We start from the raw sequence: 14,643 nt of genomic DNA, 5'->3' as shown, positions 1-14,643 counted from the left end.
CACATAGCCTAAAAGCATGCATTCCATTCAGCCTGCTGAAACAACTCTCTCCCTCTACCTCTCGCTCTCCTCTGCAATGGAGAGAACATTGCATAATGACGCACCATTCACCCCACCCAGATAAATCAAATATTATGGATCTACCCACCAATTCATTATTTATTGGTTGCCTCTGAAATCCATCTGAAAAAGTCACGAGGAAAGTGTCTTGGGCTTTTTTTGCGTGAGGTGCGCTTGTTTTGGAATTTCATTCGTTGGAGCTGCGGCGAAAACTCCGCCCCCGTCCAACTGCCGRACTGGATTGGGTGCTACCGTCGTCTGTCTCCGGGACATCAGGGGAGGCACGAGTTCGCTCTAGGAGTAATCAGTTTCGGACTCGTAGTGGAACCAAGCGCTTGGGTCCCCGATGCTGCACAAATCACGGCGACCCCCGGTGGAGATGAAGGCGGACTCCGATTGGCTCTGATTTTTAAAAGCCCTTTTCATTCAGGAGGTTGCCCATTATCAACATGGCTGAGCCGTCGGCCCCAGTACCCTRTGCAAAAATGGCGTCACTTAGCCGGGTTCGAGCTCTGACGATGATTTTCTTAACTGTCAGCGGTTGTTTGGTCACCTCGACAAGTGGCAAGGAAGGKGGGGTAGAGTCGGACACGGTTATCATCGGGCTCCGGTTGGAGGACACGGACGACATTTCCTTTATGGATAGGGGCTACCTACGGGTGAGTGAACGGTCTCGTGTCAAATTGAGGGTATACGGGCAGAACATAAACAACGAGACCTGGTCCAAAATTTCATTTACGGAACACGAGCAGATCCGACCAGTCGGGGACATCGACAGCTTGTCGGGGGACAACGGGAGCAAAGAGGATACGTCCGCGCATCCCTGCGGTATCAGGACCTCGGATATAATCATCTTGCCCAACATCATTCTAAGTCGCAGAACGTCGGGAGTAGTTGAAATCGAGGTCAAACCCCTTCGAAAAACCGAGAGGAGTAAATCGTATTACCTGTGCATCGCCACCTCGACACCTGCCCACKACGCCGCCGGCCTGCACGACCCGTGGACCGAAAACACCTGGATTTACCACGACGGAGATGACACTAAAGTGATAGTTGTGGAYGAGAAGAGGTTTCTGCTCCCCTTCTGGCTTCAAGTCATCTTRATTTCCATGCTGCTGTGTCTGTCAGGCATGTTCAGRGGGTTGAACTTGGGACTGATGGCTCTGGACCCAATGGAGCTCCAAATAGTCCAGAATTGTGGCACAGAGATGGAGAAGAATTATGCCAAAAAGATAGAGCCAGTTAGGAGCCAAGGGAATTACCTGCTTTGCTCACTTCTCCTAGGCAACGTGCTCGTGAATACAACTCTAACTATKTTATTTGATGATATTGCAGGTTCTGGGCTGATAGCTGTGGTGATGTCAACTATTGGAATTGTCATCTTTGGAGAGATTGTCCCTCAAGCCATATGCTCAAGACATGGCCTTGCSGTTGGAGCCAACACCATTTTCCTCACCAAGTTTTTCATGCTGCTCACCTTCCCCGCGTCATACCCAGTGAGCAAACTTCTAGATTACCTTTTGGGCCAAGAGATAGGCACTGTGTACAACCGCGAGAAGCTTRTGGAGATGCTCCGAGTCACGGATCCGTACAATGATCTGGTCAAAGAGGAGTTGAACATCATTCAGGGCGCCTTGGAACTACGGACTAAGACGGTGGAGGACGTGATGACCCCGCTAAGAGATTGTTTTATGATTCCAGGTGATGCTATCCTCGACTTCAACACCATGTCTGAAATRATGGAGAGCGGCTACACGCGCATCCCCGTGTTCGAGGGCGAGAGGTCCAACATTGTGGATCTATTGTTCGTGAAGGACCTGGCGTTTGTCGACCCAGACGATTCTACGCCGCTGAAAACCATCACTAAGTTTTACAGCCATCAGCTGCATTTTGTGTTCAATGACACCAGGCTGGATGCCATGCTGGAGGAGTTCAAGAAAGGTGAGAGGGGTTTCATTCTTTATTGGCCGACTGTATCCTGTCAATCAAATGATCATGCCATTTCAAGCAAAAWGTGTGATGACTGTTCCATCACGGCTTTCATTATGGCATGTCTACGGTCTAGCGATTCATTGCAAATGTGAGAATGACGTTTCATCGGAACACAGACCGATTATATAATAACCTAGAGAGACAAGTGTTGCTACGCATTAGTAAGCAGTCAATTCACTGGATTACGTCTCCACTGAAGATTCCAATTCATGTCAACATATGTATGGCATTTTATAGTTAGGGAAAACATCACAATCTTCAATCAGGGGGTATTTGCCTCTGGGAATAACACTGTCCCAGTTCCTTGACTGGATGTATAATGTCACACACTTGACYTAATAATATCCAGATCAGATCCCCTACTATGYTAATACTATGACATCATAGAGAGCTCYAAGACCWTTTCCCTCTGGAAGATGGTCAAGTAATGTGTGTCTTACTGTCTAATAACAGATTACTGTCATTTAAAACTTGACRGAGACACATGAATGACCTCATAGCYCAGATGGCCTGCTGRCCTTCAGGTGTCTCCTTGATGRCCCAAGTGTTTCAAGTGTYTAAACAAAGATGTTAAGTCAAACCACGAAAKCCGACTTTCAGGAAGATGGAGTGTGGCGTTGCTRCATCAGGAAGGYTGTCACYAAAAATCCCAGATACAATWWWMWAAAGAGGRGAGGTGYGGTGGGGAGGAATGGCATCCTAAAGTAGCTGGCTGCCATTCCTTGTCAGAGATGTAAGGGCGCATTTGTTGTCACCTCTTGGGTCATTTCCTGCAAAGAAAAGGTGGAGAGGGGGAATGTTCATGTTATCTTTCACCATCACTTCCATTCCTCGTTAATGTTCACACGGTTCCCCTCTCTCTCTCTCTCTCTCTCTTCTCTCTCTCTCTCTCTCTCCTCTCTCTCTCTCTCTCTCTCTCTCTCTCTCTCTCTCTCTCTCTCTCTCTCTCTCTCTCTCTCTCTCTCTCTCTCTCTCTCTCTCTCTCTCTCTCTCTCTCCCCCTCTGTGGTTTGTGACTTGCATTAGGAAATTCATTCATGGGAATGGTACAACCGCGTCAGTGCTAAGGTTATCAGGTGGGGGCATCTTGTTTGAGAACCTGCTTAAATCCCCTCCTCTCCCTACTCTAAGTTGTGTGCATTGCCTCTGAATGATGGTAGTGATAACTCCCTTCGTCCTGCCCACTGGAATGCAGCCGTGTGATTAATGAATAACTCCTCTCTCTTAACACCCACAGTTACACTTTATGACATAGTTATCACTTTGTAAAGTTTTCATTTTAAGGTGCGTTTTGTTTCGTCACAGTCTGACACTGACAATCACACCTGTCTGTTGATAGCAGGACGATATACGTTTTGATCAAGCAGCTTCTGTGCACACGGTTGTTACATCATTACGGTTGTTACGTCATATTGGTTGTTTACATCATTACGGTTGTTACGTCATTATGGTTGTTACATCATTAAGGTTGTTACGTCATTACAGTTGTTACGTCATTACGGTTGTTACGTCATTATGGGTTGTTACGTCATTACGGTTGTTACATCATTATGGTTGTTACATAATTAAGTTGTTACGTCATTATGGTTGTTACTCTTATACGGTTGTTACATCATTATGGGTTGTAACATCATTACGGTTGTTTATATATTACATTTTTTACATCATTACGGTTGTTACATCATTATGGTTGTTATACAGTCATTACGGTTTGTTATTCAGGATAATTACAGGTTAAGTATAACGACCGTATATGTATCATTATGGTATGTTACACAGGGTAATAGGGACGTTCAAATAATACTAACCGGTTGTTTACGATCATTATGAAACAAAATGTTAAGAAAGCTGGGTTTAATGATCTACAGTAACATTAACGACGTTGGTATTACGATTAGCATTAGTCGGGTTATGTACTGACAGCAACCATTACTGAATTTAAATCGGATCGTTGAAGTCACTTTTGACATTCAATTACGGTTTGTTATCGTCATTACGGTAGTGTGTTTGACGTAACTCATTACGGATAATGTCTACGCTCATTGTAAATCGGTATGTTTGTGAACAGCGAAGCCTCATTATACGGTTGTATAACGTCCATTAACGGTTGATTATGCAGGAGTAGCATGTACGGTGTGTTAGCATTCATTTCGGCTTGTTAATGTTTCATTACGGGTTGGGTTAGTTATTCATTACGGTAATGATTTGCATACATTACGGTTGTTATATTTTAACATAATATGTACATTTAATAATGTATTATACTAATTCACTCTCGCGGGGTTTTGTTAAATCATTCGGTTGTTTGGACTAGTATAACTCATTATTCCGTAATTTTGATAGGGATCATTTACGGTTTGTTACAACTACATTCAGGGTTTAACAATTGGTGCAGATATATGGACCCTTTTGAGTATGAAGGTTATACAATCTGGATTACGAGTTGTATCTAGGTTAAAACTGAATCCTCCCTTTTGTTAGGGCATCAAATTACGGGTTTATGATCTAGCAAACCCGGTTAATGGAACGCTAATCTACACCTAATAGTTATGTATCGGTTAACACTGTCATTCACTCGGGTATAGTGGTAACAGTACACATTACGGTTAGTAAATGTACACTCGATTACGGTATTCGTTTACTCAGTAATGATGTAACAACTCATTCAACGTGTTTTGTATGTAACTAGACAAAAGTGATCAATTAGGCGGGAATGTGTTCACAGTAAATCATGGGTACGGTTGTATGAGGGTAAAACAACGCGTAGCATATATGACGGTTGTACTGAGATCAAATGTGGCATTACGGTGGTTTTACATCATTAGGTTGTTACATCATTACGGTTGTTACATCATTACGGTTGTTATATCATTACATTTTTTACATCATTACGGTTGTTACATCATTACGGTTGTTATATCATTACGGTTTGTTATATCATTACATTTTTTACATCATTACGGTTGGTTACATCATTACGGTTGTTATATCATTACATTTTTTACATCATTACGTTTTTTTATGAGGCTTAAAAAAGACTACTTACACTTTGTGGCCTATCATACTTAACTTTAAGACTGGTTGTGACCATGGTCATCTAGTCAATATGACTATGATTTCACTGAACTCCGTTTTTTCAGAGAAATAATGTCAATTAGGCATTTTATATTCATTATTCAATCGCTCGAGTGTTTGTTTTGGTTTATTGTAAAATCCGATTAATGAGAAGTAAATTAATGGAAAAAATAACTGTGCTTGTCAAAGTAGCCTTGTTTGAAGGCTAATGTATAATATGTTATATATTATGCATATTCATTCATTTGGTCACATTCATTTGAAGGTTTCTGTCAGTGTTGAAAATCTTTACAGAAACCGTGGTGTGATTACTTCAAATTAGGTTTCTATTAATATAGTGGACAATGGTATCCATTTGCTATTGCGTAATGGATTCATTAATACATGGATATGATTAGCAGACTAGAAGGTGGTCAGAACAGAACAGCAGCTACATTGATAATCTTATCTATTATAGGATATTGCTGACCTATGGCCAGTCCTTTAGACATCATCAGTGATCCCAGAACATGACCCGTAAAACCCCCATTATCTACCACCACAGCTCTCATTCACTAAAGCTAACACCCTGGCTCTTTTACCTTCAGTTTTGAACACCAGCTTCACACAGCTGAAAATGCTATATTTTTTCTTATGGAAAATATATTTCACAGCGGTTTAGATGGTACAGTGATTCTCTACACGATTCTTGCTTGTTTTGTCACAAACTGAAATTAGCCGAACTATTAGAATTATAGCAACCAGGAAATGACGGAGCGATTTCTGCATAGTGCATCTTTAAGAACGGGAAGCATAGAAATTGTGCACATAGAACAGATCTACCACTTCTTAGACTTGCTTTCAATGAGAATGACAGATCTATAACTCCTATTTCTGTGTGAATTTGGTTGGCTCGCCAAAAAAGTTATATATTGCAGTTTTAAAGTTCTAGATATAACCTTTTTGTAGATTGTACATATAGGTAAGGTACGTCAGACTAAACCCTCGTCCTCCAGGTTCCAGCCTCCCAGCAAGGCCACGAGGCCAGGTGCCAGTGCGGTCTTTGGGTTCCTGTTCTTGGCTCTGCTCCAGAGGGAACTCGCCTTCCTTCCGTCCAACCTCTGGAGCGGTTGTAAATCCTGAGGAAGGGAGGTCAAAGTTTCTCGTCAATCTGCCTCTAGTCACGGCACCACACTCGGTTCAAAGTGCTTTGTATTGTAAGTCATTGTTAATTAATTTGACTGCCTCTTGTGGAGCTGGTTGCTGCACAGCCGTCTGAAGTTGGGTTGAAGAAAGAAAGAGAAAAGCCTCCCGCCACATCTGCTCCAACAGCCACATACTTTAGAGATACACTGAGTGGAAAAAACATTAGGAACACCTGCTCTTTCCATGACACAGACTGACCAGGTGAATCAGGTGAAAGCTATGATCCCTTATGGATATCGCTTGTTAAATCCACTTCAGTCAGTGTATATGAAAGGGAGGAGACAGGTTATTGAAGGATTTTTAAGCCTTGAGACAATTGAGACATGGATTTTGTATGTTTGCCATTAGAGGGTGAATGGACAAGACAAAAAGTGTAAATGCTTTGAACGGGGTATGGTAGTAGGTGCCAGGCACACCGGTTTGTGTCTAGAACTCCACCGTTGCTGGGTTTTTTCACGCTCAACAGTTTCCCGTGTGTTTCAAGAATGGTCCACCATCCAGAGGACATCCAGCCAACTTGACACAACTGTGGGAAGCATTGGAGTCAACATCCCTGTGGAATGCTTTTGACACCTTGTAGAGTCCATGCCCCAACACATTGAGGTGTTCTGAGGGGGGGGGGGGGGGGGGGGGGGGGGGTTGCGCAACACAAATCTTATGAAGGTGTTCCTAATGTTGGTATACTCAGTGTAAAGGACATTGAAAAGCGTAATTTGTTTTTACTTTGATCTCAGGTTTTTGATGATTCTGAATTAGCCGTTTCTTGCTGGCTCTGTTTGTGGTTGAAGAGGATGTTTTCACTTTCTGCACTGCAACTGTAAAGTAAACCAGCTTCTACCTGAAGAGTGAGAAGGAGCACAAAAAAATCAAAGAGCAGTGGTGACATTTCTTAATACTATGCCCCATGCTAAGGTTCCAGGTTGGTGGTCGTCATCCTAGACCTTTAAATGGAGACAGACAACCCTTGGAAACTTCTGAACCCTTTGTTAGTTTCTGTCGGATAGCAACATTCTGACAATTAGCGACTAGTAGTGACAGTGACAGTTAGCGACAATTTAGAGACTACTAGCCATACAAGGAGATTAGGTGTGGAGCAGCAGGAGTAGTGTGTTAATGAGTGGGTCAACTGTGTGCCCCTTTGGGATGACCCAAGTAGCACACACAGAATGGGCCGCTCCACGTCCAGTCTTGTTTTTTTGAACGATGAATGTCACTCACTTTGTTGCACCCCCTTTAAGTTTTACTAGTCTTACGTTGTCATATTTCATAGACACGTGACATATTTACAAAGGTAGATCGATGTTCGCCTTCTGCTTGTGTTTTGAATATCCACCACACACACACACACACACACAACACACACACACACACACACACACACACACACACACACACACACACACACACACACACACACACACACACACACACACACACACACACACACACACACACACACAGAGAGGGGTTGATTTGAATCGTATCCTCCCTGAACTCCATAACCTTGGACAGTGTAACTTGGCCCAGTGCCAGTCACTGCAGGAGGGAAGGACTGCTGTCGTTCAAATTGAGCAGCCGCGTCGCCATCGTTCTCGAAAGTGTCATTTCCTCGCTTTCCAGTTCTGCTACATTCCACCCGTGTCTGTTTCTGTCTCACATATAACTAGAATACTATGTGCTGTATGTGCTGATTGGGTTGAAGAGGCCTCCGGTATGACTTACACATGTAAAAACAGAAAGACTCGAAACACGATGATTGTGTAATGAATACACAGAGAGTGTTTTGAAACAGAATAAAAAAGCACTCTGAACACCCAAAGTGGTTCTTAAATTTTAATTTTGGTTGTTTTTAAGATAGTGCTGTGAAAACACCTTGGGCGGTTTTTCAGTGCATTGTTAAAAGGCAGCATCAAAACACACAAAATATATATTTTTTGCAGACTAAACTGAGTATACCTAACATTAGGAACACCTTCCTAATATTGAGTTGTTTCAATGATTTGTTAATTTAATTGAACCATAAAATGTTATTCTTACATTTTATGGGTCAATTAAATTAACAAATCATTGAAACAACTCAATCCAACTTAATGTTTCTCAAAATGTAAGATATTTCATATGAGGATAACCAAAGATAGAGAAAATGTATGTATTTAACTAATCAGAAGTCTGTTTTTATTCTACTTGCATTTCCCTATCTTCCCACGTGGCTCAGTTTTMAGAGGATTGTGGGTAATTCAACATTTTAGATTTTATGATTCTTTTACACAATGTTGTATGCATATTTGAAGAAAGAAATGTATACTTCTATATTAGTATTAAGCAACTTGTTATGCCATGAGGTGTAATGGATAATAATGAACGGATATCAAAATTATCAGGCAAAATTACGTTCAATGATGAGACGACACATTCCCACAACTTTTTACAACTTTTTACGGTAGAGGCAAATACAGTATCCTGCAATGTTTGATGTAATGTAACCCCCATGCCTGCCAAAATTCTGCACTAAACAGAACTTGAACCATCAAAATAGTGTTTTCAACCTTTTACGGAAGTGCTCCCAGCCCCTGGCAAGGTGTTGCACAATGCTTGATCAATTGGTGTTACAACACACCGTGTCATGTTTCAAAACATCTCAGGTTGATGTGTTTCAATAACCCAGAAAAGTTAAGGTTTCGTCTCCTTTGAGTTGGTGGCAGCACAGTTGCCACTAGTTTTYGTATTACAAAGCASTTKATTTTAACAGTGTACTKGAGGCTACATGAGCCCTGGCACYTATTYAACTAGTTCGCCCCTTTCCTGCAATATAGGCCAATCTATGCTTAATTCAGATTCAGCAGCCTCCACAGCCGCCGTTCTCCTTCCCTTTTGTCTTAAAGTGAAACAAACCTAGTTGATATRGAAGTGTTTTAACACTTTCAGGGATATTTCTTCAGCGGACACTTTTCGAATTCATATCATGTCACAAAAGTGGCTTTCAATTCTCGGCAGCAAATAAAGCTGTGCTTGACCGTTTGTTCACCTGGTAACAGTCCTTGTGCTTATAATGCCGAAATAAGAGGTGGGATTAAATGGCGTCATGTTGGCAGTTGGACAGGAATGGCTCCTGGTGAGGGATACCCCTTTGAACACAGCATGACTTTTCCTTCAAGACTCTTTACTTTATCTATTGATTACATGCTTCACCTTAATGTGGATTGCTTGTCTCGGTTTTAGTCACTCTTGTCTCACTAAACAAGAGTTCATTTTACCTCCGTTTTTTTTTGTATGCAACTCAAACTAGGCATGTTTTGGCAAGCTMGAAGTGTTCAATGAAAGCGTAGAARGTACTGTAGCTAGAGGATCGGTTTGAAGTAGTTCTGAGAATCAGACCTRGGTTCAAATACTTTTTGTTGTTTTAGTACTTTGAGTGTTTTCTTTAGCCTGCCTGGAGTGCCAGATTGTCATGGTTTGCATTTATTGTGACTACTCTATTGAACCCAGGTCTGTTGAGAATAAATACACTTCTGTGATCAGTTTGRTTGAGCCGGTTGTGTTAAAAGCCAGGCTTTTCAAATGGCCTACATTCCTCAAATTCTAGTATAACATGGAGTAGGCTTTTTAAAGGCCAGGTGCAGTCAAAAACTTGAGTTTCCTGTGTTTTATATATATATATCCACGCTACTGTGACATTTAGAAAATGATGATAATGTCCTTTTAGTCGTAGAGATGTTTCAATAGACCGCCTGAAATGTCATCGTGTTCTAGGGGAGGGAGTTTTGACTTGCCTGGTGACATCACCATGCGGTAAATTGGTTAAAAGACCAATAAGAAAGATAGTTCCAAACCTCTCTGCCAATAACAGCTAGTTTTCAGTTTTCCCCTCCCCGCTCAGACCACTCCCAGACAGTCCTAGCAAAATTCTTTCTTGAAAAACTTTTGCCCATTTGAATGGAAATCTCTTACAGTAAGGTGCTTAGTTGTTAGAKAGAAATCATTTGATATTGAGATAAAAATGTCTGCATTGGACCTTCAAAACGGATTTGCAGKGCCACTGTTGAGGAGTATGGATCCAGCTTCCAGCCTCAGTGTGTTTCTGACTGCAAAGTCTGTCTGATCTGGTATCATAACTTGTCTTCTTCGTGTGTTTGAACACATCTTAAATGACTTCTCGTATTACAGTATTAAGGGCAGAAGCAAACTCATACATTTACCGCTATTTTGTGRAGTCACSATTAATTGRGGTCTTTCCTAAAAAGCCATCCTTACCCAGAAGGCACTTGAGTATTGTTCCATTGTTGTTCCGTTGAAATARGTCAGTTGTTACTTAATGTAATMAATTACACAATAAGGTATTACRACTGTTCTTGTGATCCACACATATAAACAGTCGTTAATCGGTCGTTAACCTGTGAAATTTGGCATGGGTTGAAAAAGCGTGATACTCCAAATTGGTCCTACTTGGCAGGCCTGTATTAGAAGCTGTGTTAGAAAAGAAACATAATGCTTTAGCACTTTCGTACAGTACCTCCGCCGGCTCTTGAGAACAGTGACGTACTCCCGTTGGAGATTCACCAATAGGAAATAATAGACAAAGGTATGATATGGCATATCTCATTTCCTCACCTGCTTATCCTGAAGGACTGGATAGATGCAAGCAATATGGCAGTTGTCTTATCTTCAAATGCCTTTTGATCCCACCCTCTGTTGCAGTTCCTCAAGATCCTCAAATTCCTAGTGTTCTGCTTCTGCTCAGTCTATTTCTTTTGATGCTGATGCATCAATGGAATTCTTAGTATGGGATTGTAAGAGTCCGTTTCGTGAATCAGACATTGTTCCTGTGTAGTGAACGGGGGTATTGAATTATTATTATTATAATTTTTTTTATGTCAGTAGCTTTGCTGTGGAACACTTTAAAGTTGGCTTTTGAAATGAGCTCAGAGAAGTCTGGAATTGTAGTCTGATCGGAGTAAGGCTAACTCTTTGARTTCATTGAGCTGGCATAATGGCAGTGCTACTAGCGTTCCGTACAACTCGGCCAGAACAAATATCGTTTCACAGATGCAGCTAGTTATTTTGACCAGCAAAGTGTAATGATACTGTCTATGTCTGTCGTCTCTTGAATTATCAATGTCATTCTCTAAATGTCATATTGAAAGAATTAGGCTTTTGAAATGAAACAGAAACTGAATTAGCAGTTCTAATTCCTTCTAATACGAATCATTCTGTAAAAGGCGAAGTCGTGTGGTAATGTGAGGTCATGATGACAGTGTGTTGGGCACACCACACATGCATCATGGAATTTGGCTCTTGTGATCCATATCCGTAGGTCCAGTAAGCTTGGTTTGTCTTACCAAGCTCATGACATGGATTCCAGTAATGTAGCTTATTATAAAGTCTGAGCGCATGTTATTCCCAGAAGTGTGACTTTAGCGGTTTTGAGTCTGATGATATGTAGGCTAATCAAGGAAGCCTACTTCCCACAGAAGGTGGATAAGCCGTTGTATAGAGAAAATAATTATATTACGCAAATCAATCCCTTACAGGTAGGCCCTCTCTCCAGTGCTTTCAGAAAGTATTCAGACCCCTTGACTTTTTCCACATTTTGTTACTTTACAGCCCTATTCTAAAATGGATTCAAGAAAAACATTTCCTCAGCAATCTACACACAATACCCCACAATACCCCATAATGACAAAGTGAAAATAGGTTTTTAGACATTTTTGCTAATGTATAAAATAAAAAAAAGATACCTTATTTAAATAAGTATTCAGACCCTTTGCTATGAGACTCGAAATTGAGCTCAAGTGCATCCTGTTTCAATTGATCACCCTTATGATGTTTCTACAACTTGATTGGAGTCCACCTATGGTCAAATCAATTTATTGGACATGATTAAGGTCCCACAGTTGACAGTGCATGTCAAGAGCAAAAACCAAGCCATGAGGTCGAAGGAATCGTCCGTAGAACTCTGAGACAGGATTGTGTCGAGGCACAGATCTGGGGAAGGGTACCAAAAAATATCTGCAGCATTGAAGGTCCCCAAGAACACAGTGGCCTCCATCATTTTTAAATGGACGAAGTTTGGAACCACCAAGACACTTTCTAGAGTTGGCTGCCCGTCAAACTGAGCAATCAGGAGAGAAGGGCCTTGGTCAGAGAGATGACCAAGAACCCGATGGTCACTCTGACAGAGCTCTAAAGTTCCTCTGTGGAGATGGGAGTACCTTCCAGAAGGACAACCATCTCTCCAGCACTCCACCAATCAGGCCTTTATGGTAGAGTGGCCAGAAGGAAGCCACTCCTCAGTAAAAGGCACATGACAGCCTGCTTGGAGTTTGCCAAAAGGCACCTAAAGACTCTCAGACCATGAGAAACAAGATTCTCTGGTCTGATGAAACCAATATTGAACTCTTTGGCCTGAATTCCAAGCGTCACATCTGGAGGAAACCTGGCACCATCCCTACGGTGAAGCATGGTGGTGGCAGCATCATGCTGAGGGGATGTTTTTCCAGCGGCAGGGACTGGGAGACTAGTCAGGATCAAGGCAAATATGAACGGAGAAAAGTACAGAAAGATCCTTGATGGAAACCTGCTGCAGAGCCCTCAGGATCTCAGACTGGGGTGAAGGTTCAACGACCCTAAGCACACAGCCAAGACAACGCAGGAGGGGCTTCGGGACAAGTCTCTGAACGTTGAGTGGCCCAGCCAGAGCCCGGACTTGAACCCAATTGAACATCTCTGGAGAGACCTGAAAATAGCTGTGCAGCAACGCTCCCCATCCAATCTGAGAGAGCTTGAGAGGCTCTGTAGAGAAGAATGGGAGAAATTCCCAAATACAGTTGTGCCAAGCTTATAGCGTCATACCCAAGAAGACTCAAGGCTGTAATCGCTGCCAAAGGTGCTTCAACAAAGTACTGAGTAAAGGGTCTGAATACTTATGTAAATGTGATATTTCAGTTTTTAATTTGTAATAAAGTAGCAACAATTTCTAAAAAACAGTTTTTGCTTTGTCATTCTGGGTTATTGTGTGTAGATTGATGAGGGAAAAAAACAATTTTATACATTTTAGAATATGGCTGTAATGTAACAAAATGTGGGGAAAGTCAAGGGGTCAGAATACTTTCCCAAGGCACTGTATATGTTTCGCTACATTTTTTTCCATCATAATCTGGGTGAAAGCTTCAACAGGCTTTATAGACTTAGAGGTTCAAGTAGAGAAGAAAATTCCATCAGGAAGGTCCCCACCTTCCCACTAACCAGTGGTTTGTCACCATCTACTACTACCTTGACTTGTACTATGAACACTATTAGAAAAAAAGGTGCTATCTAGAACCTTAAAGGGTTCTTTGGCTGTCCCCATAGGAGAACCCTTTGAAGAACCCTTTTTGTTGCAGGTAGAACCCTTTTGTTTGTAGGTAGAAACCTTTTGGGTTGCATGTTGAACCCTTTCTACAGAGGGTACTACATGGAACCCAAAAGGGTACTACATGGAACCCAAAAGAGTTCTATCTGGAACCAAAAAGGGTTCTCCTATGGGAACAGCCAAATAACACTTTTGGAACCCTTTTTCTAAGGGTGGGTAATTAGTTAAGCAGTACTAGGGTTGTTGTGGTGGGACTCCCTAGTAATGATAATACTGCTGTTTGCAGACTTTTACAGACTTATGTCTATCCCAAACCTTTGCTTTCTGAATCCAGTGACATCCCGGACGAGCCCCCAATTGATGTTTACTATTTCTGTCATGCAAACCGTGTTTCTGCACAATGTGTAGCACACACACTGTCTGTGTTTGGTCTACTATCAGAGCTTTGTTTTTTGCTCATAGACCAATACCAAGCCCTTCTGTCCTCTGTCCTTACAACCTACGTCATACCATGGCTATATTGTTTGTGTGGATTACATTACGGCCCAGTCAATGTTTTCAGAACCCGTACAGTTTTCTGCTTCAGGATTTACATTTTAGATTCTTGATATTGGGGATCTAGTACCGGATCAAATGGCTTGATCCTTCCCTGAGAGAAATGTCTCTGGGATGTTTGGGGCGGAAATATTTTTGTGCCCTAGATTATGCCATCGTCTAATGTTTGTCTTGGGAGGAAAGATGAGGACGTGTTTGTTTTCCATGTGGTTATGGCTTGAAGATATTATCATTATGGCAGGTTAGATTTTACGCCATCATTATCAAAGGCAAAGTCTATGATGATGATGAATATAATGGTTATGATGATGATGAATATAATGGTTATGATGATGATGAATATAATGGTAATGATGATGATGAATATATGTGGTTTATGATGATGATACGAAATTTATATATTATTTAAATGGTAAAAATTTATTATGT

The 14,643-nt window shown here is 41.6% G+C and overlaps 1 protein-coding gene across 1 annotated transcript in view; it reads left to right on the top strand.

The window, feature by feature from the left end:
- Positions 1–347: 347 nt before the first annotated feature.
- Positions 348–14,643, top strand: part of cnnm2b (cyclin and CBS domain divalent metal cation transport mediator 2b) — a 59,578-nt gene continuing 45,282 nt past the window's right edge. Inside the window, exon 1 of the mRNA XM_070439321.1 lies at positions 348–2,001. Within this exon, the coding sequence (XP_070295422.1) occupies positions 510–2,001 (1,492 nt within the window). The 5' untranslated portion in view covers positions 348–509. The remainder of the gene's footprint in view (positions 2,002–14,643) is intronic.

This window comes from Salvelinus sp. IW2-2015, unplaced genomic scaffold (assembly GCF_002910315.2).
Source record: "Salvelinus sp. IW2-2015 unplaced genomic scaffold, ASM291031v2 Un_scaffold1562, whole genome shotgun sequence".
Lineage (NCBI taxonomy): Eukaryota > Metazoa > Chordata > Actinopteri > Salmoniformes > Salmonidae > Salvelinus > Salvelinus sp. IW2-2015.
This window is presented reverse-complemented; position numbering and strand designations above follow the sequence as displayed.